This window comes from Bombus vancouverensis, chromosome 1 (genome assembly GCF_051014615.1).
Source record: "Bombus vancouverensis nearcticus chromosome 1, iyBomVanc1_principal, whole genome shotgun sequence".
NCBI classification, from domain to species: Eukaryota; Metazoa; Arthropoda; class Insecta; order Hymenoptera; family Apidae; genus Bombus; species Bombus vancouverensis.
The window spans coordinates 7,251,322-7,271,470 of NC_134911.1; the positions used below are offsets into that span (position 1 = coordinate 7,251,322).

General features: G+C 36.6%; 1 protein-coding gene and 3 long non-coding RNA genes across 14 annotated transcripts in view; 3 read left to right on the forward strand and 1 right to left on the reverse strand.

Moving 5' to 3' along the window:
• Myb (proto-oncogene like protein Myb) overlaps nt 1-20,149 on the forward strand; it is a 41,284-nt gene that overhangs the window by 19,530 nt on the left and 1,605 nt on the right. For 2 of the 4 annotated variants that reach the window (XM_076617158.1, XM_033341666.2), the window contains 8 exons: nt 11,314-11,479; nt 12,996-13,160; nt 14,898-15,219; nt 15,630-15,942; nt 16,027-16,436; nt 16,534-16,850; nt 17,139-17,228; nt 19,347-19,472. In XM_076617158.1, coding sequence (XP_076473273.1) covers nt 11,314-11,479; nt 12,996-13,160; nt 14,898-15,219; nt 15,630-15,942; nt 16,027-16,436; nt 16,534-16,850; nt 17,139-17,228; nt 19,347-19,472 — 1,909 coding nt within the window. Of the gene's footprint in view, nt 1-11,313; nt 11,480-12,995; nt 13,161-14,010; nt 14,142-14,897; nt 15,220-15,629; nt 15,943-16,026; nt 16,437-16,533; nt 16,851-17,138; nt 17,229-19,346; nt 19,473-20,149 lie in introns of those variants that run through there. The other 2 variants (XM_033341668.2, XM_033341669.2) reach the window with 2 other exon arrangements.
• LOC143302468 (uncharacterized) lies at nt 4,905-8,821 on the forward strand. Its single transcript, XR_013058011.1, has 3 exons — nt 4,905-7,021; nt 7,209-7,911; nt 7,994-8,821. It is a non-coding gene; the product is annotated as an uncharacterized LOC143302468 (long non-coding RNA).
• Nucleotides 9,365-13,987, reverse strand: LOC117160735 (uncharacterized). Of its 8 annotated transcripts, XR_013058000.1 has the most exons (5): nt 13,858-13,987; nt 13,711-13,787; nt 13,480-13,634; nt 9,757-9,831; nt 9,365-9,674 (listed from the first exon to the last, which is right to left on the reverse strand). It is a non-coding gene; the product is annotated as an uncharacterized LOC117160735 (long non-coding RNA). The 8 variants fall into 8 exon arrangements; XR_013057998.1 differs by lacking the exons at nt 9,365-9,674; nt 9,757-9,831 and adding an exon at nt 11,509-13,072; XR_013058003.1 differs by lacking the exons at nt 9,365-9,674; nt 9,757-9,831 and adding an exon at nt 11,509-13,072 and having other exon boundaries at nt 13,711-13,779; nt 13,858-13,872.
• On the forward strand, nt 9,828-10,645 carry LOC143302469 (uncharacterized). Its single transcript, XR_013058012.1, has 2 exons — nt 9,828-10,332; nt 10,498-10,645. It is a non-coding gene; the product is annotated as an uncharacterized LOC143302469 (long non-coding RNA).

Here is a 20,149-nt window from a genome sequence, read left to right on the forward strand (position 1 = left end):
CAAGGCAGGTGGTAGCCAGATGTCTCTCATAAGGACTTCTACCCTGATGTCGTTGCCTGCCTCGTTTGATCTTATATACATACGTACATACATGTACACGAATATTTACGTGAGTATGTGTTAGGTATATACCTATCCATGCACCCTATGCGCGGGGAACGTGTTCGAACCCGAACAAATTCGAATATACATATATATATCTGGCTCTCTTTCACGGAATGAATCGTACAAGTATGTATGTACTAGCTTTCTGACTTGTTTCGAGATTCATTTATATAAGAGCGTGTGTGGTCCGTCGGTAAAGTTCAAATACAAAGTTTAGGAGAAAATTTGACAACATTCTGCCGCGTCTAATTGGAACGGAAGTTTTATCTCTTTACGATGGAATTTTTATTATAAGCTTAGGAACCAAATACATAACAGGCTGTTTCGTTGAAACAGCTATCTTTGTTACTCCTTTTGGCGAACACAAGGTGGCGGGTCGAGCGCCGTGTACGGGTCGAGCTGTCATTAATCCATACTTTCAAAACGTGTTGCCAAGTAGTACAAGCTATCATTGGGCTCGCCATCAGTGGAACAATCGCAGGTGTATTCGTACGATTTCTCATTCGCTTTCTAATTCGTCAGCTATCACAAAATTTGATATTTCTAAATAGTCTAACCTGACATTAGGAATCAAGTTTCTCGATCGTCGTCTATATGGTTTATCTTGATAAAGGATTGGAACTTCGTTAGTTTCCTTTTTCTACCAATTATTCTGTTGGAATTTCTCCGACCGGTTCGCGAAGGAACGAAGATTCCGAAACGCGTTGACCTTGATCTTGACTCGTCTTCCTCATCCTCCTCGCTTATGGTCGTCCTCATTCAATCTTTTTTCGTCTTATCACCTTGTCGTGCTCGAGACAGATTCCCTTAATGCCATTCATGAATCAAGCAACCACAAGTCGTGCCTAGATGCCGATTGAAAGTGTACTGTACATGGTTCATTGAATAACTCGCCACAGCGCCGACGTAACAACTTCGTGACATCGAATCCTTGATTATCCACGGATTACACAGTATTTTCTACCGTTTGAGAATTCTTCATGAATCATCGTAGTACTACGTTTTATAGATGGTTACTTAGCAACTAATATTTCTCATGACACATGGTATTAAATTCTTCGTCCTTTAATATCAAAATTGAATTAATTCGACCAAACAAACCACATAAAGAACTCTGTAATACGGGGCAGGGATAGTCTCAAATATCTCTATCAAAAAAATTATTATTAACAAAAATTATCTAATTTTTACTATACGTTCCGAAGCAAAAAATAAATATACTATCGCATAAAGTCACGCAAAACCAACGATGACCAATACTAGGATTAAAATAATATATTTCATAATATAAGTAATATAAGAATGTGTACAAGGAAGAGGAACAGTGAAAATCGTAAGATGGCGGTAAAAGTAGAGTACGGTCCCGACAGGCAATTTGTCATGATCACCTGTCCCGCTGATGATAGAACAGCGCGCTCATAGGATCCCGTAAGACGGCGCACCGGTCTACTTGGAAATTCCGCATATTTTACCAGGGCGTTCCCTTTCATCGGTGGCTCCGCGGCACGAGAGGCTTTTTAAACGCACAAATTGAGGAACGCGCGAGTACATCATGTGTTGGTCGGCCTGTGTGGCGAGGGGGTGGGTCGTGGGGGTAGCAGCTGACGGCCAGGGACCAATGGATCCCTTGCACCTGGTCTGTAACTTTGGAAAATCGACGACAGAATCAATTGTGCCGGCAACCGCGTCGCACGCGACCAAATGGGGCCCCGGATGATAACGGTTGCATTGACCCTTACTCTTGACCCGTTACCCACGGAGGAGCGGTGCGCTCTCCAGATAACACTTTTCGAATTTGTCCGCTTGAGGGATAGCATCCGGTGCGTCAATTTACTAAGGATCAAGCAGTTTAATAGATAATACATAAAAGTTTATATTAGCTGCAATTTATAATATAAACATTTTGATTGTAGATCACTTTATGCTATAAAGTGTATATATAATATTATTGAAATATGTAAGAAGGTATACATTACATACTGCTTTTAGCAAGGGATTTAAAGTTTGCATATTATAATGACAGGTACATTGTGGAAATCTAAAATAATTTCCATAATTTAAAAGACAAGAGATTTGAGATACAGAAGAGATTTATATTATAATGCTATAAATATTTTAATTTCTTCAAATTTCATTGTAGAATGTATAGAGGTATAGTACCGAAACAGATATTCAATTTTTTAAGTTTCTTTCCATAATCAAATATTAAGAAGTAGAATCTAATAATATAAGATAAAGTGGCTGAACATTTTGAATGAAATGTTGCCTTAACACATAGTTGGCCCTTAATTGGTTAACGAGTCACGCAGCGTCTAAGTTGAGTTTATATAATGCCGTGCGGAGGGAAGAGATATGTAATCTTGCGTAAAAGAGAAAAATTATCTGAGATTAACCACTTTTACTACAGCACTGTGGGTGCTATATAATGTACTGCTGTCATAAAGAATATGTGAACTGCGTAAAATATTGTAAAAGTAACAATATGTTGAGTGGCTATAATTACTTTTAGTATTTATATAGTGAGCGCTTCTGATTGGTTACAGTCAATCACAATAATCACAATAATAGTTAAATATAGCCATCTGTATTATCAAAAAGGTTAAAAGGATTATTACGATAAAAAATTCTATTCGTAAATATCTCCTAGAATGTAAATGAGGTAGAATTGACTATTAGACTATTAAAAGAACTTTTTTCTAAAGAATTTCGAAATGAAACGTGTAGCTCTTTGGAAGAACAATAATCCGAACGTTGACCTCTCCAGTTTGGTACACAATCCTCCATTATCGCTGCAGTAGGTCCGCCATCTACAAACGTATATCTGTCATGATATTTTCAGAACGTTACATTATGCATACCTTTTTTTCATATCTCTCCAAGCTTTGATACGTTTCTCGACCAGGCGATATGATCTCGGAAGGATACGTACAAAACGAGGCAAAGAGGCGTTATAGGTCTGCTGTCTGGCTTTTTCCGACGAACCATGACCATGGGACACACAAATAGTGGACATTACTTGGGAAGGGACATCGGCTGGTTCGCGCAATAACCTTATTGTTGCGTGACGAGCAACAGGCGGACGGAAGGAAGGAAGGAAGGAAGGTGAAAGAAAGAAAAAGGAAGATTGCTAGCCTTAGGGCTGCTCGTTGCAAACGATGGGGTAAAAGAGGGGGGACGAGAATACGGCAGACAACTCGCAAGGAAGTGGTCAAAAAGAGGGGAAAGTTCGGAACTTCGGCAGATGTCCATAGTCGCGGTGTGCGTAGCCACGATGGGTTTCTTTTTTCTCTCGCTTTCTCACGAGACGCTCGATTTTCGTCGTGAAACTCGAAAATTCGAAGAGGGGGAAATGAACGTGTAATCGCGTATCCACGATGCAATATCGTTCAGTGAATAGCTTCGTTAACCCTCTTCTTACCGCGTTCTGTTGGGTCAATAGGTATTTATTATCTGAAATTCACCAAGATTTACCTCGTTGCCTTGGTAACACCTTGTTTCTTTGACGAACCGATCGATGTAATGAAAAATACACTAAGTTGGAATGATATTTACCGTTAGTCGGTATCTGTCACAAACATGATTTGTGGACAATAAAATATTGTTGGGTGTAAATGATTTAATATTTGTTAAATTCTTAAGTACTGAATAGTTTTTTTGCCCTCTATACCTAACAAGTAATTTCATAAATCTTATATGGTTAGAATAGTCTTAGAATAGTCTTCTGTAGTTGGAAGTAAATATTGAAATTAAAAGTATTCTCTATCTTAAGATTCAATATCCGCTAACAAAAACGATAATTTTCCATAATATTCTTGTTAGGTATTATTGATGCTAATAATTAACCAAATGAGTAAAACTTTTAAATCTACATATCTTAAGATTAGGAAACAACACATGTGAAAGCATAAATCTTAATGAAGATTAATACCAGATAATAGTTATCGAATTTCATTGGAATAATTGTCATTAAGATCATACAGACCACTTTAGTCATATAGCGTCCGAAGTCCTAGACAAAGGGGACAGCTGTGGCACAGCACCTGCTTGTGTCGCCACCTTTCAAGTAAACGCTAAGTGTGAGAGCTTGTTCATTCATTTCGCCTCGCAACTACGGCACGGCGCTTTCTTGTCGCCGAGGTTAAACCAGCCGATTGGAAATTTTGACCGGACGTCCTCGACCTCCGACAGTAGTTTCGCATGCTGATTTGGGGAGAGAAGGGAGCTTAGCAACCGATACGTTCAATTCGCTTGACAGCTAAACTTGAAAGAAACGGGGGGAGGAGAGGTGGGTTTGACTCTTGTATTCTCAATTCGTGCGAATTTCTAAAACAAAACATTTCTACATAAAAATGTATCATTACAAATGTATTGAGGTAGAATTATTCATTAGAGTTTACCGAAGTTAAAATATTGCCAGTCTTCTATTTAATTTGTTTCATCAAAATAATCTGAGGTTTCTTGAAGAATTGAACTAATATTATTAGTAAAATCTTACAAATTACAAGTTATAAATTATGAGTGCTAATATTATTGTGCATACCAGTAACAAATTTGACAATAAAACAAGTGTTGTTTTACACAGATCAATTCTACAAATTATAAGACAGTTGATAGTACTACTCGATGTGAAATTTTGACGCTATATAGTAGATGTCTATAACCTACAATTTGGCACTTGCTAATATTACTAATGATATTATTAGTTGGTAAATTATCATACAATGAAACCCACTTAATTTTCTTTCTTTGTTTTTTAATTTTTCTTTGCATCATAATTTGAGTGTCCTGTAGAAGTTTTAGCGGTTAGGTCAGGAAATTACAATTACCCTTTTGACCAAACAGGAAGTGAGAAGCACCGAGGTAAGAGGATAGGAAGATATAAAATCCGACGTGATCCGCTAGCGTATTACCCTTCTCTTTCCTGTGTCACCACTACTTATTCCTATCTTCCTTTTGCGTTCTCATTCGCACCCTGTCCTCTCGCGTGTTCCCTTCGAATTTTGCTCTCTCTTTCTCTCTCTTTCTCTGTGTTCCCTCTCTATCACCCCATTTACTCCACGTATGGAGTTAGTGTCCTAAATTGATTAATGAGTGTCTCGGTTGAGTCGTTTCGCTTGTCCCTTGTTTCCACCGCAAGTGTCACGTGTTAGGTAAAATCGTGATGATTTTATCAGTTATTCTTCGCCTGTCCACGTGCCCTTTCTTCGACTTATCGCTCCCGCATCTTTTTTCAGCATTCCGTCTGCTTCCGTTTCCTTTTTTTTACACTATTTTTGACCATTTTATCTACCAATCTTTTTACCAAAATTCCACATTTGGATTACATAAATAAAATAAAGATAGAAATGGAAAGAAACAGATTCTACAATTAATTAGGATCGACTACAAAAATTAAAATAGTATAGTTATCAGTGCCATCAAATTTTAAGTACTCAGTTTCGTCACTATATTACATATGCTTCGTGCTTGATTGCTTTACAAGTTAAATCAATTTGATGGTATCTCGAACGATGACCGATCTCATCCTACATCGTTTTTCGCAATCGTCATCAATAAAAAAACGTTAGATGTCTGTTCCGTATAAATATTCATGACAGCGGTCATTTTTGTAATTTATTCGCGATACTTTCGACGTGGTGAGGCGTGAAGGGAATCACACCACCACCATTCAGGGTTAACAAACATCGTACGTTCGCACAGTGCTGATTCTTTCTATCTATATAACCTCTCTCGGCTATCGCACCGTGGTGTACATATACATACATATGTATATACGATGTGCGCACATATTTTCGCGGATCGTGAGAATGCCGGAGGAAGTCCTGCGTCTAGCCACGTGTCTCGGGATTTAAACTCAAGGATATCCGCGACCGTTAGAACTTCCACGAAGACGAAAGCCTTTACATAACGCGAGTGAAAAAAAAGGAGGAGGAACGGATACCGATCGTCTCCGACTGTGTATTTGCGATTCCCAGCGATATTTCTGTCCTTTTTTTTTCGCGCGTCACGACTAAGTAGGTAGTAAAGAGTTGGTCGCGAAAGCTGGACCAAGAGACATCGGAACGTGGCAAAATATAGTGTGTTCTCTTTTTTAGCAGTCTTCTTGTCTCCTTCTTCTGTTTATTCTATCTCATTCGCTAATTTATTCTTTCTTCCCCATTCTGAACATTTTTTCTCTGATGGTATGAATTTTTTGATAAATTGAATAATGATAGTTATTCACATTTTTGTTCTTTTGGCATATTTTGTTTATTAAAGTATTTTAATAATTGTGTGTTGTGGAAAAATAATTCATGTGTTTCGTACATTTATGACGTGTTGGTTCACACGTGACGAGGTGTATCAAGTGCACGTGGTTCGCACCGTCTCCTCCATTCTTACTTTCAAATTTGAATGAAGCCCAGTCGAATACCGGACAGACGTTCCACCATTCTGCGCACGTTCTGCCTCCGCTCCAGACTCTCGTTTAGTCATACAAAGTAGAAAGTGAAAAGGAGGATGCAGAAAAATGCGATTTGTGCATTCCATTCTTGTATTCTGAGGATTTGTTTTCATGGAAATTCTACTGCACCCGAAAAAAGGGTTGTTCAATTGTTCTATGTGATTGTTATTGTAACTGCGCATGCGCACAAGGAATATTATTCTATTATAATATATAACATTTTACCCATGTATACATTTAAATATATTTTATGTCTAATATTAGTTGTGTTTTTTAACATTGTTAATAGCTATTTTTCGTAGAAATGACATTTAGGAGTCTGTCAACTTACGAATTCAAATATGGCTGGTATCAGCTTGACTGTGTATCTAGCAAATTCTCATGGAAGACACGTTGTGAAGAGATATACCGCGATTAGACACCTCGACATGTCATGGAAGTCTATGACATTCTAGACATTGAAATTCATCGCCTGTAAGTCGGTTTTTTTCTATAACAAATATTATTATCTATAGTCCATTTATTGCTATGACAATATTATTCAAATTTTGGAAAACCATTTTTGTGTGTGCAACTATATATAAATATTACTAATCTTACACAAATCACAATTATGAACAAATATATTCTTTTACAATTTACAATACTATAATCTTGACAGAAATGGCGTCTAACCTCCAAAATCCTGTCTATAAATTTGAATGACGAGGCTTTAAATTTTAAAAGCTCTGTTAAAAGAAGGTATATAAAAGTCAATATGGTTGCTCAATCAACCCTGTCACGTGCAAGTGGAGCGACAAATCACCGGCAAGTATTTGTTTGCATAGTTTCACGAATTTTGCAGTGTTCACTTTTTTTAAGCGACACGTCCTGTATGCAGAAGACATTCCACCTGAACGGCGGCACTCCCCTTTCAGTTCCTAGCATTCCCTCGTGAGTGAACGCTTCATAACGTATTCCCGACTTGTCTACAGCCGGGAACGTAAACATATGTGCACCTGCAGAAAGTCATCGTATTCGGGCAGCGAAGATTGCATTGCTAGCCTCCGCCAATTAAAAGCTCAATTACAGAGTGCATCGATTGCGTTTTATACGAATTTCTCTCACCGACGTGAAAACAGCTGCGAAGATGAAAACGCGCGTTTCCTGTAGTAGCACGGTTGCCACGTGCTTGCCTGAGTAAATATGCGCATGCGTGTTCTATGGTATCGGTCTTTTAAGGCCAGGAAACAACTGGAAGGGATAAAAAGAGGAATTTCTATTGGTTATATTCAAGATTTTATTGGTTGTTAAATAGACGCTTAATCGAGACGAGAAAGAATTGTGAGATTTTTTGTCTCAATAAGGATTAATATTGCGCTAAGGTAACATTTTATTTTCAGATTTTCAAATTTTCAAACTTTCGAACTTTTAAATTTTGAGATCTTCAGATTTTTGGATTTTCAGATCTTCAAATTCGGTGCGTATTGTGAGTTTACGTGGAATAATTTTTCGTTTACATATTTTGTACGCATTATTTCACTGCCCTTAATGGCTTAATGAAATGTAAACTAGTGACGCCTGATTTGCCGCTGACTTTCATGGGACTTATATACATAAGTACTTTCGTTTTCTTATCTCGATACCTACTTCGGTGATGGATGAAGGATTCCAAGAAGTTTCACTGGGATAGTGATCGCTGCTTTCGTTGTTGGACATCGATACGACACGAAAAGAAAACATGGTTTAATAACAAAATGATCGCTTTCAAAACACACTTGTGTACACATACTAGTACAAATAACAAATGTAAAGATAAAAGAGGCATATCGTAAACCATCCATTGGCGAAACATTTTTGAATTCATGATAAGTGAAGCCTAATAGAGTATAAGCAAATTTAGTGATTCTCTTTTCATGCTCTTCGGTACTTCTTCACCCTAGTGCACTCGCCCCTTTCTTTCTGTCTCACCAACAAGCAGCTGCGCGTACCGAGAGAAGAAGGTGGCTATGTGATGTGTGTATGCATGTATGTATGTATCTGGCAATGAAGTACTTACAATGGAAGGTTATGGAACGATAGCGCTTGTAGGATGCCACAAGTATACGCGTCATATAAACATATGCGAAACGCAGATGGTTGGTGAACCTTATCGTTGTCATTATTTTCCGCCCTGAACCTACAGAGATACCCCTCGGCTCTATATTGCTTCTTAGTTGATCGAAATAAAGATTACCAAATAATAGTAAAATATGTATCAATTATTAAATAGTAATAAATAATAATAAAAAAATAGTAGCATCCATTATTAGTAAAGATTATAATCAATCACGATGAGTCCATCAAAATTTGTTAATTAAGGATTCAAGGGTAACTGGTAATTTCCGGCGCTGGAATCCTACTTTTACCATATCGCAGTAATAGGCAGCAATTATTTCTTGCCGTTGCGCTTCCATCAATTAGTGAGTTTGTTATATTATAATTAAATTTCGAAAGACGGGTCTAATTTGCAAATTTAACGCTAGGATTATAAAAAAAAAACTTCAGCTGTCAGCTTATCGGTTGGATTAATGGCTTTTTGATTTGTTTCGGTAGTATAAAGGTTATGATATTTTAGTACTAATAAGGATGATGGCACATCTTTTGATACATGGGAACGCAGTATGAATTCGTCACGTATAATTGACGTGAAAATGAAAATTAGGAATAGTTATAGTTATTAATATTTATTATATTTATCATTATATAACTTTAGTTGTACTTTCTTTATTTTAATAAATCTTTGATAAAGATATTTTCTAAACTAATAGAATTCCAATTAAAACTTGTTTTAAATTCTTGATTCCCATAAAATATATAACGATTTCAAATTTTGTATTATTATGTATCCAGCAATGTCAAGTGTAATAGGTCTGTTTAAAATATTGGAGATCATATTACATCATTTTCTGCACGTTGATTCGAAATAATTGTGTCAGAACAATGACCAACGGTTCGGTATAGTGAACTTTTGTGCTCGGTTTCGCTCGGGCGCCGCTGCGGTGTCTTTGCAGCGTACTCTGACGGAACAAAGGGGTTAAACGAGCGCCGTTTGGTGAAGGCTCGCACGATATAGCTGCGTGCAGCGGAAATGCCGGTCGTGGCCTGCCTGAAACAGTAAACATAACAAGCATTCGGACCGTTGCGTTTGATTTCTCTATGTGGAGGAGTACATAACGTTATATACATACGTGTGTGTTTCATCTCGAGCTGACCAGTTATCGTCGTCAAATTACGTCATCCGGCAAACATAGACTCCACAGTGGCTGGAATGTAAATACGTTGGTATAACGTGCAGCCAACTGTTGGCTAATTGCACTTGACGATGGATTATTGTGTAATATCAACTCTGTTGCCTTTCCACGAATGTGAAACTTTCTACACATTAGTCAAAGAGGCTCCTTTTGAAGTCATTTTACTACACTTATATGGCACTATTATTTTTTTAGAAAAATGAGCAAGGAATTAAACAAATACAACGGAAATTGTTAGATGAGTAATTAAATATTAGACAAAATTTTTGAGATAGAATCTTTCTCTCAGTAATCGTTTTTTAAGAGTTTCAAGTAATAAAAATTAATAATCAAAAGTGTTTTCTTAAAGTACTACTGATTGGCTGGAACGAATACCATTAAATTCAAAATAAGGAACATCCTGTAAAAAATTGAGGTTAACAGAGTTTTGATTGATGAAATTATCGCAGATGACCTTGACAGATACAGTGAACTCTTTCATCTGTAATGAGGTTATATATATCTACTGTATGTGTAAGTTACTTCCGGGTAGAGTGGGACGCTCTTTTAGTTTCCTATCATGAAAAATATATAAAAGAGAAACATTTATGTAAATAATAAATACAAACTGAATAAGAAATGAATAAGAAGAACGACAAATTGAGTAAAAAAGTGGGTGATTCTATTTTTCTTTTTAAGTTTTACCAAGAGCCTTTCGTAAAGAGAAGAAATTAAGGAATAGTGTGAGAGGGGGAGCGGGAATGAATAACGATCATTTGCGGAAGAAGTAGACAGGAAATCCTTGAAGATGATGAAGGAACAAACCATTTGTAACCGCAAAAACTGACACTGGCCAGACTGTGGTCAAGATTGCCTCTTGGTTGGCGGTTTTAGGAAAGGGTGAAGAACAAAGGGGTGGTGAGTGCGCGATAGTTCCTTCGACAAAGAAGAGGAAGAAGCGCGCGCAGGATGGATGGTCAGCCATCCATGATTTCCCGTCTTCGCCTTTGTACGGACAAAAAAAAATAGCTATATCCGTTACACGTTCGCACGTTCGATTTTTTCGCGAATTTTTACATCCCTCTTGAACCACACTCGTCTTCAAATTGGATTGTATTGTAAAAAAAAAAGATTTCGTAACGTCAGTGTGAGAATTTTTGTTGAAGAAAGATTTCTTATGTATCACTTTCTAGTTTCAATATTGTTATAAAATATTAATGAAAAATAGATTTTGGCTTTAACATATTGTTACACTTTCTTCACTTTGATTTCTCTAAGAAATGAAATAAATGAAATGACAATTATTAGGAAGGCATTTGTGGCCATTCCAGATTAAAATCAATACATTTGTAAATTTTAATTTTAAGTTTAATAAATACATATTTGGAAAAATATTTTTCTTGAGGTGTAAACGTTATTGTAAATCAAACTTCAATTGTGATATACCTTTAATCACGAATTTCACGTTTATGATTTTCAAGTTACTGAAAAACAGCGTTCTTTCTGTTTCTCTAGATCGCGCTCTGGTTACGATTCTAGTAGCGGGGGAGAGTCTGACAACGAGTACAATATCATTGCTTGTCGTGGAGCCAGCAATCAGTCGCAGAATCCAAACACGACAAATGCGAGCAGTAATGGTCAAGGAAAACACATAAACAAAGGAAGATGGACCAAAGAGGAGGTAATCAATCGGAAATCCCATGTTACATATTCTGAAACATTTAAATTTGAATTTTTTATTTACTTTTATAATTATGTATACACAATACACGCATCTCTAACTCGAATGTTGCAAACTTTTTCATTGTTGTAAATACTGTCAAAAAAAAAAGTAGCAAAAAGAATTAGTGATTTTGTTTACTTTTAAAATTATAAATATGACTGCTAATTTAAACGTTGCGAATTTGTTCAGTCTAGAGAAAATTAAAAAATAATAAAAATTTGTAATCTCCCCCTAAAAATTTGATTCCCCCTAAAAGAATTTTCGTGAAACTATTTAGAGAAATTGAACTGGACCAAAGTTCATTGGTCACCGTGATAAGAAAAATGTTCCACGCTATTTTCCTTTCCCCTGTTTCTCTGTGACGCACCTTGATAGCTGAGAGAATGCACACGTGATCGCGTCATTATACCGTGACTTTGATCGGATGTAACGCGAAAGGGGAGGATACAATGAGCATAGGCCTCGAAAAAAGGTCCACCCTTCGTACCTTCTACAACGAGTTACGTTCGCGGACAGATGCCCTCGACCACCCCATAGTCATATGCGCGGCTATAAAGAACGGGCAGCGCCGTATGGTTTCCCGTGGGAAACATCACATAGGCCTATCGATCCCATTTGTTACATGACTTTTTTCATTCTCTCTCTTCTTATTCTCTTCCTTAATCTGATGCAATTGCCAAGTGAAAATTCTCATACATCCATCTTAAAATTTGGAATATTTTATTCCCTATTTCTTCTTCTATTCTCTTCTTGAATCTACAGTATCTCTATGGCATCGTGTAATCATCGGTATTTGAAATTTGAAATATCTGCATCATTTTATAATTTCATACGATAGAGTCATTTCTACATTACTTTTTAATTACAACCACATCCATATAGTAAATGTTATAGTACTAAAGTATTAAGCTTCATCTCGATATGAGTTTCGTTTTTTTCTTCGTATTTCTAGTTTAATTTCTTCCATAAAAACGTGCCAAACAAACCTGCAAAAAAGACTGCAACTTTTATACTTCTCCATATTCGTTTCTAATTATAATTCCATCCATATCATAAAAGGTTAATGTTGCAATTAAGCTTCATCTTCATATGTACATCATTTTTTTTTACTTTTAGCATAATATTTTTCACAAGAACGTATCTGATTAATTTGCAAAAAAATTGGAACTTTCAATTAAAAAAAAATAAAATTATACTGCAGATATTAAATTAAAAGATATCCTCCAAAAATTAACATAACTAAAAATGATGCCTTTTTCGAATGTTTAAATTGGAAGTATACATTGCACGAGTAAAATTATTAACATGAATTTAGCACAGCAAGTCAATGGTTTTCTTCACACGCACCTGTTTTAAGACAAGGTAATGTTTGTTAAAATATCTTGCATTGCATGTGAAGTTTTAAGTTACCACCTTACAGCGTTACATTGCTCCTACCTATGCGTAATATATGTTCCATTTAAATGGGTTTCAGGACGGTCTGTTGAAGCAGCTAGTAAGCAACGCCGAGCAACTTGGGACCGGACTTCGATGGGATGTCATAGCTGGCCACTTCCCAGACAGAAGTGACGTTCAGTGTCAGCAAAGATGGGCGAAGGTTGTGAATCCGGAATTGGTCAAGGGACCATGGACAAAAGAGGTAAATTAATGAAATTAAATTCTTATTTAGTATTTATAAGTAAAGACGAATTTACACATTTTTTATTTTGTATTCCTTGTATAAAGTGTATAAAGTTGTATAAAGTGAGAAATCTTTGATTCTTTTACTATTCTATACATGTAGATCCTAATTTAGAAGTTAAGATTACTCTAATTTAGGACTCTAGTTCAGTATTGCAAATTCTAAATAGAAATTAAGAAAATATTATGTTATCGTTAGTAACTAGTATTTGGGTTATATATATGTATACCTTTGTTTGATATAGTCACATTGTAATAAAAGGTTAAGTTATATCAACCTGCTTTTCACCGGATGGCCAACCAGTCCAGATTTCGCGAAAGTTCGGGAAGATCCGTTACACCCCTTCACCCATCATGGGCAGGTCTGTCCACGTATTTAGCAGAGGAGACGTTTGAATTGACGATCGCGTAACGGTTCCTTGCAACTTTCCCTCTGGAACAAGGAAACTGTCTTAAGTTTTTCATATCTGCTTTAAGAAATGTATCTGTATCAGGTAGTCTATAAATACCGAGTAAATACACATCAAGCGTTTCCTCTATTGACCACCAGATGTCACCATGAGCCTGTGCTATGAGACCTATTGACCTATTATTGCCATCAATAATAACAATGTCCTAAACCTATGCAATTTAATTTTGTCCAACGAAAACCTAACCTAAATACCAATTTCGACTTAAAACGCTCCAAGGTCATCACTTCCGCACCAGTAACGATCAAGATGGTTCTTCTTGGGTGCATCTAAAGCTTGAAGGTTTGAATTCATAACGGCACGGCCCTGCACAACACGTACGCCTACACGTAGCGGAGGCAGCGCTCTCTTTCTCTCCCTCTGTCCGCCGACGGTCGCCACGGTGGGGTATGCAACAAGAAAAAGAGCCACGAGAGGTCCGCGGAGATGCTGCGTCGTCGTCGTGCCAATGCACTTGGCAACAGCCAAGGGCAAGTAAAGCCTCTGAAAGTCGCGTACACTTCGTCATGAAGAGGCCCTATATTGGTGTGCACCTGATTCTTCATGGTGTAGGAGCGTCCTCGTTGCATCCTCTTTCCCCTCTGTCCTTTCTTCACTGTTTTCGTTGCTTCTTTCCCTCGGTGCACTCGAGGATCATCTCCGCGTGTGTCCTCTTCTCCTTTCCTTTCCGCCGCCTTCTCTGGACCTACCGCCTTGTTCTCTTACCTTCCTTCGACTCTTCTCCTCGCCTTCGAGAAATTACTCGCGTGTTGGACCTGCCTTCCGGTGAGAACTCGTCCGATCAGAACTTTCACGGCGCTTTGGTTGCTTTTCAGGGAGCAGGATGTCGCATCTGGTGAAAAGTCGACATTCTTTAATCGAGATTTTTCAGTCGACAAGTAAAGTTCTGGTTTAATACTAAAATTTTTGCACTCTGGTTTTTAACTAATTTCTCCCAAAAATTCTCTCCTAATTTATCTTTGTACTAAAAATGATTATTGTCAGTTTACATCAAAACTTCACCAAGCTTACAGTCAAGATTCTGAATCCTATATCAGTCGCGACATCTAGTTTTCAAACGGCAATACCAATTATAAAAACAAATATTAAAGTAGTCATATATTGAAAATGGAAAAGTCAGTATATAAAATACATGAGAATCAATTTTAATGTCCTATCAGTAGTTTCATCCATCAACCATAAGTACTCGAATCATTCCGTGTACTGATGATCGGTGACATTCGCAGGAGGACGAAAAAGTAGTAGAATTAGTGGAACGATACGGACCGAAGAAGTGGACATTAATTGCCCGACATCTAAAGGGCCGTATCGGTAAGCAGTGTCGGGAAAGATGGCACAACCATTTGAATCCGGGCATCAAGAAAACTGCGTGGACAGAGGCGGAGGACAGGATTATTGTGGAAGCTCACCGCAGGGTGGGAAACCAATGGGCGAAAATAGCAAAACTACTGCCGGGCAGGACGGATAATGCTATAAAAAATCATTGGAATAGCACTATGAGGAGAAAATATGAAACTGAAGATGGTGGTAGACCCACTAGCACAAGAGGTTCTTATCAATCCATTGATTATGTTATTATTAGAATGCCAATATTTATGCAAATTTATAGTTTTATGAAACTTTTATTTTATTTTCATATTTTATAACTAAAATAGGGCTATATTTTGGATATTTGGATAATTTATGTGATTTTACATATTATGTGCATTATATGCGTTTTTGCATCTTTACATTTTCTACGAATGTAATAAATAAAATCCACGTGAATATAGTTTGAAAAATAATCTGTATTAATTCCTATTTTCAATCTTTATCTTCAATTTTTAAATTTTAATTGAAATATAAGCTAATAGTGATAAAGAAGAATATTAATTTAGCTAACTGAAATTGATATATTTTTGTAAAAAGTTAGATCATCAAAAAATGGAACATTTGATAAAAGTGAATTCCTCTTACAGGAAGAGGTAGGAGAAAAGCTACAGAATCGTCGGTGCTCTCTAAAGAAGCAGAGGAGGAAATCTCAGGTCGTCTGAAGGTAGATTCGGCGAACAATGAAAACTGCACAACTGTGTCCACTATGCAGCAGCAGACTCTGGGTATCGACCAGCTGGACTGGAGTAGGGCTTGGGATAATCAACAAAATAACCAAACTTTCCAAGGTCTTCTGAATCTGAATGAACGGCCGCACAATAACGAATCTCGAGTAGATACTCCTTCAAAAAGAGGAAGTTCTTCTCGAGTCAAGACTGAACAAATTTCACCTTTTACAAAGTATGTTATTAAACAAGTTTAAAAAATAAGAATTTTCAAGTATTTAATGAAGTTACCCATTTACTAACACGTCTATTTATATAGGTATTTTGATATGCAAATACAAGGTGAAGCGACAAGTTCAAAGAATTCAGAAATTAGACTAATGCCCATGCCAGACCTGGAGGAAATGCCAGAAGCCATAGCGGAGAAAGAAAGGAGCAGTCCACCCCCTATTCTCCGTCGACGTAGAAATACTCAGGTCCTTCAGCAGAGGACGGAAATACCTGAAAATATGAACCAGTCTGATTACTTGTTAATAAACCAACAACAGCAACAATCTGGCGTTACCACTCCATCCACGCCCATCAAACAATTGCCATTCAGTCCGTCACAGTTCTTGAACAGCCTGAGTCCTGAAACCTCCCCCTGGCCACGGGCAAGTACTCCTAAAGGTAGCAGCCCTGGTCCACTCACCACACCACAACCCACTGGTCTGCGACGAAGTCAGAATGGTAAGGTTTTTGATAGAATCCTTCGTTCCTAGCTTTCTAATTTTATCTGGAACTTGATAGACTGTATATTGTTACTATTATTATATTTTTGTCATAGATGGGAACACACCGAGAACGCCAACACCGTTCAAAAACGCGTTAGCAGAATTAGAACGGCGCAGCGGCGCGACTACTCAGTTACCTGCCACCCCAAGTCGTCTGGATGCTCTAACGGAGATCATCAAACAAGAAACCGACCGTGAATGTCTAGCAGGGACTAGCACCATCCTTCAAGACTCTGGTTACAGCACGATTAGACGGCGGGGTAAAGAAAATAGCGCTCCTGGTGGAAAGAGAGCGCGTAAAGCTCTCTGTCAAGCCTGGGCGAACGCTTCCCAGGATAATTCCGAAATAAGTTTCGTTGTAGAAACGCCGGTAAGTTGTATGTCGATATTTAGAGTGTAACATTAGCGAATATTTATGCAAAATTCATATTTTTATAAATATACTTTAAAAAACGGGATTTAAGTAAAGAATTGTTTTATCTGTTACATATTAAAACGAATATCCTATTTCGAATATTTTATGTACTTCTACAGATTATATACATCTTATGTATTTTTGCACTTTTAAATTTGCCATTAATGCATAAAAATCCGCAGTCTAAACATTAGTATATAAAATTGTTATTTAGTTCACTAATTTATTTTCTTTACATTACAGAGTAAAAGTTTGGACACATCGGTATTATTTTCACCAGCATCCATGGCATTGGAGGATAGTTTCTTAACAGCAGGAACTAGCCCCATAAAGGTAGAGAACCATGTCCATACTCAATCACAGATGCAAACTCAACCCGCCCTATCCTGGTATTATTCCCGTACCAATCGCCTCTAGACACGCTAGCCGGCCTTTTCTTAACTCTCTTATTTTAACACTGTCTTTCTCTCTCCTTTGTTTAGTATATTTTACTCAATCATGCCTGCCTGTCGATTAACGTTAAATATGTCTCGCCCCTTCTCTATCTCTCTCTTCGATTTTTCTTTCCTTTTAATTTATGACTAAATGTTATAAAACCAAGGCGCTCAAGGAATTAACCTTGTATTTGTCCTTCGTAATTGTAATGATTATTGATTCCCTTTTGTCGCCCTAGTATCGTCCAATCCAAAGATTATTAGCGATCTTTTTTTTCTTAAGTCGTAAGTATTATAATAATAAAGTAACACGACTAACAATTAATAACGACGTAAAATATCGGTTTGATTTATTTATATGATTAATTTATTTTTTTCTTTTTGACAACGCGTATGCTTACCTTGTTAAATTATTATTTATGCATATGAAACAATGTTATGTGCTTGAAGCGAAACTTATGATCATGAACTAAGGAAACAATGGGCTCAAAGGAGCCGTATTATGAAGTACTTAATTTATATTTTTGCGTGTATTACAATGTTTATTTTTTGGCCGATGTTCATCATATTATATTCTACATACATTGCAAATATCCAGACTCTTTGGTTTCGATGTACGTAGATATGTATGGTCGATCTTGTTTTGTTTTTGTTTGCTTCAGTTTTTTCCTTCTACGATTAATTTTACGAAGAATTAAATTATACCTTAGACTCGTGTCATTAATTTCTTTTTATTTCATTTTGTTGACGTTTATTCGTGTAAATTATTTGTGTATATTTAGTATTTTGGGAGCGAAGTAAACTGGAAACACTTAACCCAGTAAAACTTAATTTATTATTTATTGTTATATAAAAAGATAAGGAATAGTCAATTATATAAAAGCTTTTTTAAAATGCTATTAGTAAGTCCTACCTTCAAAAGTGGCTAAGTTATTATAAGAACAAATCCTGTGCACAACAGGTTAAACATGTGTGTATGTAAATTTATAATATAGTATTAGTATCTAAATACTACGATTATTTAATATTTAATTACAAGAGACTATCGATTATACTGAAGTGTTTCCAGTTTTAGTTTCGTCTCCCTAGTCATTAATAAACTTCAATATTAAACGGGAGGATGGATCACCGGTGATCCACGCGGCATGGAGCGCGTTAACCATTTTTGTACACATTCCAAATTGTATATCCTCGCGACTCATTCGTCCTTCGATCGTTTCCCGGATCATGTCTCGTATAATTATATATAATATATATATATAGATACATATATATATATTAGAAATAAAAGATAACGTTTATTTATTATCATATTAATATATATACATATTATATATATATATTTTTTTTTATTCCTTTGGTAATAACGTTGAGTTGCCGCATGTTCATAACTAACTCAAACGTAAAAACGCCCTTGTACAGGCCTGGCCTAGCGTACCAAAGTATTTCTTCATCCTGCATCCCTCATCCTTTGTGTCCTGAAAGTCGACAAAGTCCAAAGAACAATTTTTTCAAGCGGTGACTCCGTCGGTCGCGAGATGCCGCTCTCTTCGATACCAATTCGCAACCGTGCGAAGAAAATGAGAAAAAAAAAGGGAAAGCAAAATACCTAAAAGGCCTAGTCATTCTACGATGAAACGTGGTAGAAATCTTAGCATGAGTGTGAAATATGCCCCAATGAAAAAAACATGAACATATAAAATGATCGAACTGACATATAGTCCTCTAATTCTTCGAAAAAGCTCCTCATAACCTCTCTGTTTCTATCTAAGTATGTCCTTTCTCCCTCTTTTTCTTTATATTTTTATTCCCTCCCCGTTTCTCTTTCTTCGTAAGACTTTTGACTGTCTTAAAGACTTTTGAAGTCTATATTGACGTTGAAAATTTTTAGATCTTGTCAGTCGAATATTTTTTCTCAAAAAAGAAAAGAATAGGAATAATTTTCGAATAGTTAGACATTTTCTATAAATGCGTTCTTTTAATCGCCGGCTGTAGCTAGTGTGTCTATCCTTTCTAGACTTCCCACGACTTTGTGTCCATACAACGGAAGCCTAACGCCAAGAGAGCAATCACGTTCGACGCGTTCGACAGTCCTTGTTGTATTCTCAGCCCTCTACCGCTTAGGCCAGTCAAACGTGCCAAGGTGAGTGGTTTCTTTTTCTTTCTAAAATCTGTTCAACCCTCGATAGGGTTAATCGTGTTAGAGATTTGATATTTTCGTGTCAGATTTCTGCTCGCATCACTGTGGTATTTAATTTTTGGATACTGAAAGACATCTGTCGCGAGAGATCGGATTTCCTTACAGTCTAGACCCTTGTAGTATTACATAGCTTCTGTCAGTCGATATTAACTACCAAAATTGGTTGATTAATAGATAATCTTAAATATTTAAAAGTTAGTAACGTTTATTCTGCAATTTTTTTAAATATAAGAAGCATATTTACGTATGTAGTAATTTCAGCATTAATTTAGATATAAATATCTTAGATGTCGCTAATATATCTACTATCTCGTATATGAAGATCTCAAGAGAAAGGTATGAAGTGCATTTTTGTTAATTTTCTGATTTTAATATTACTTTGTCTGTTGAGTATTGTAACTCGAACCGTAAAGGGTAATGTTAGGCCAAATTTATACCACGGTCAAGAACAATTGCTATTTTTAAAAAATAAAATTCATGCTTCGATTACCTGATAGCCAGTATGCAGGTAGTACGCAGGAGCAATTTAACATATATTTAATGGCATGTGCTTGTAGCTTCTTCACATTGTATTTTCCACAGCCCAATAGCAAAGATCCTATCATAAGTATCAGATGATC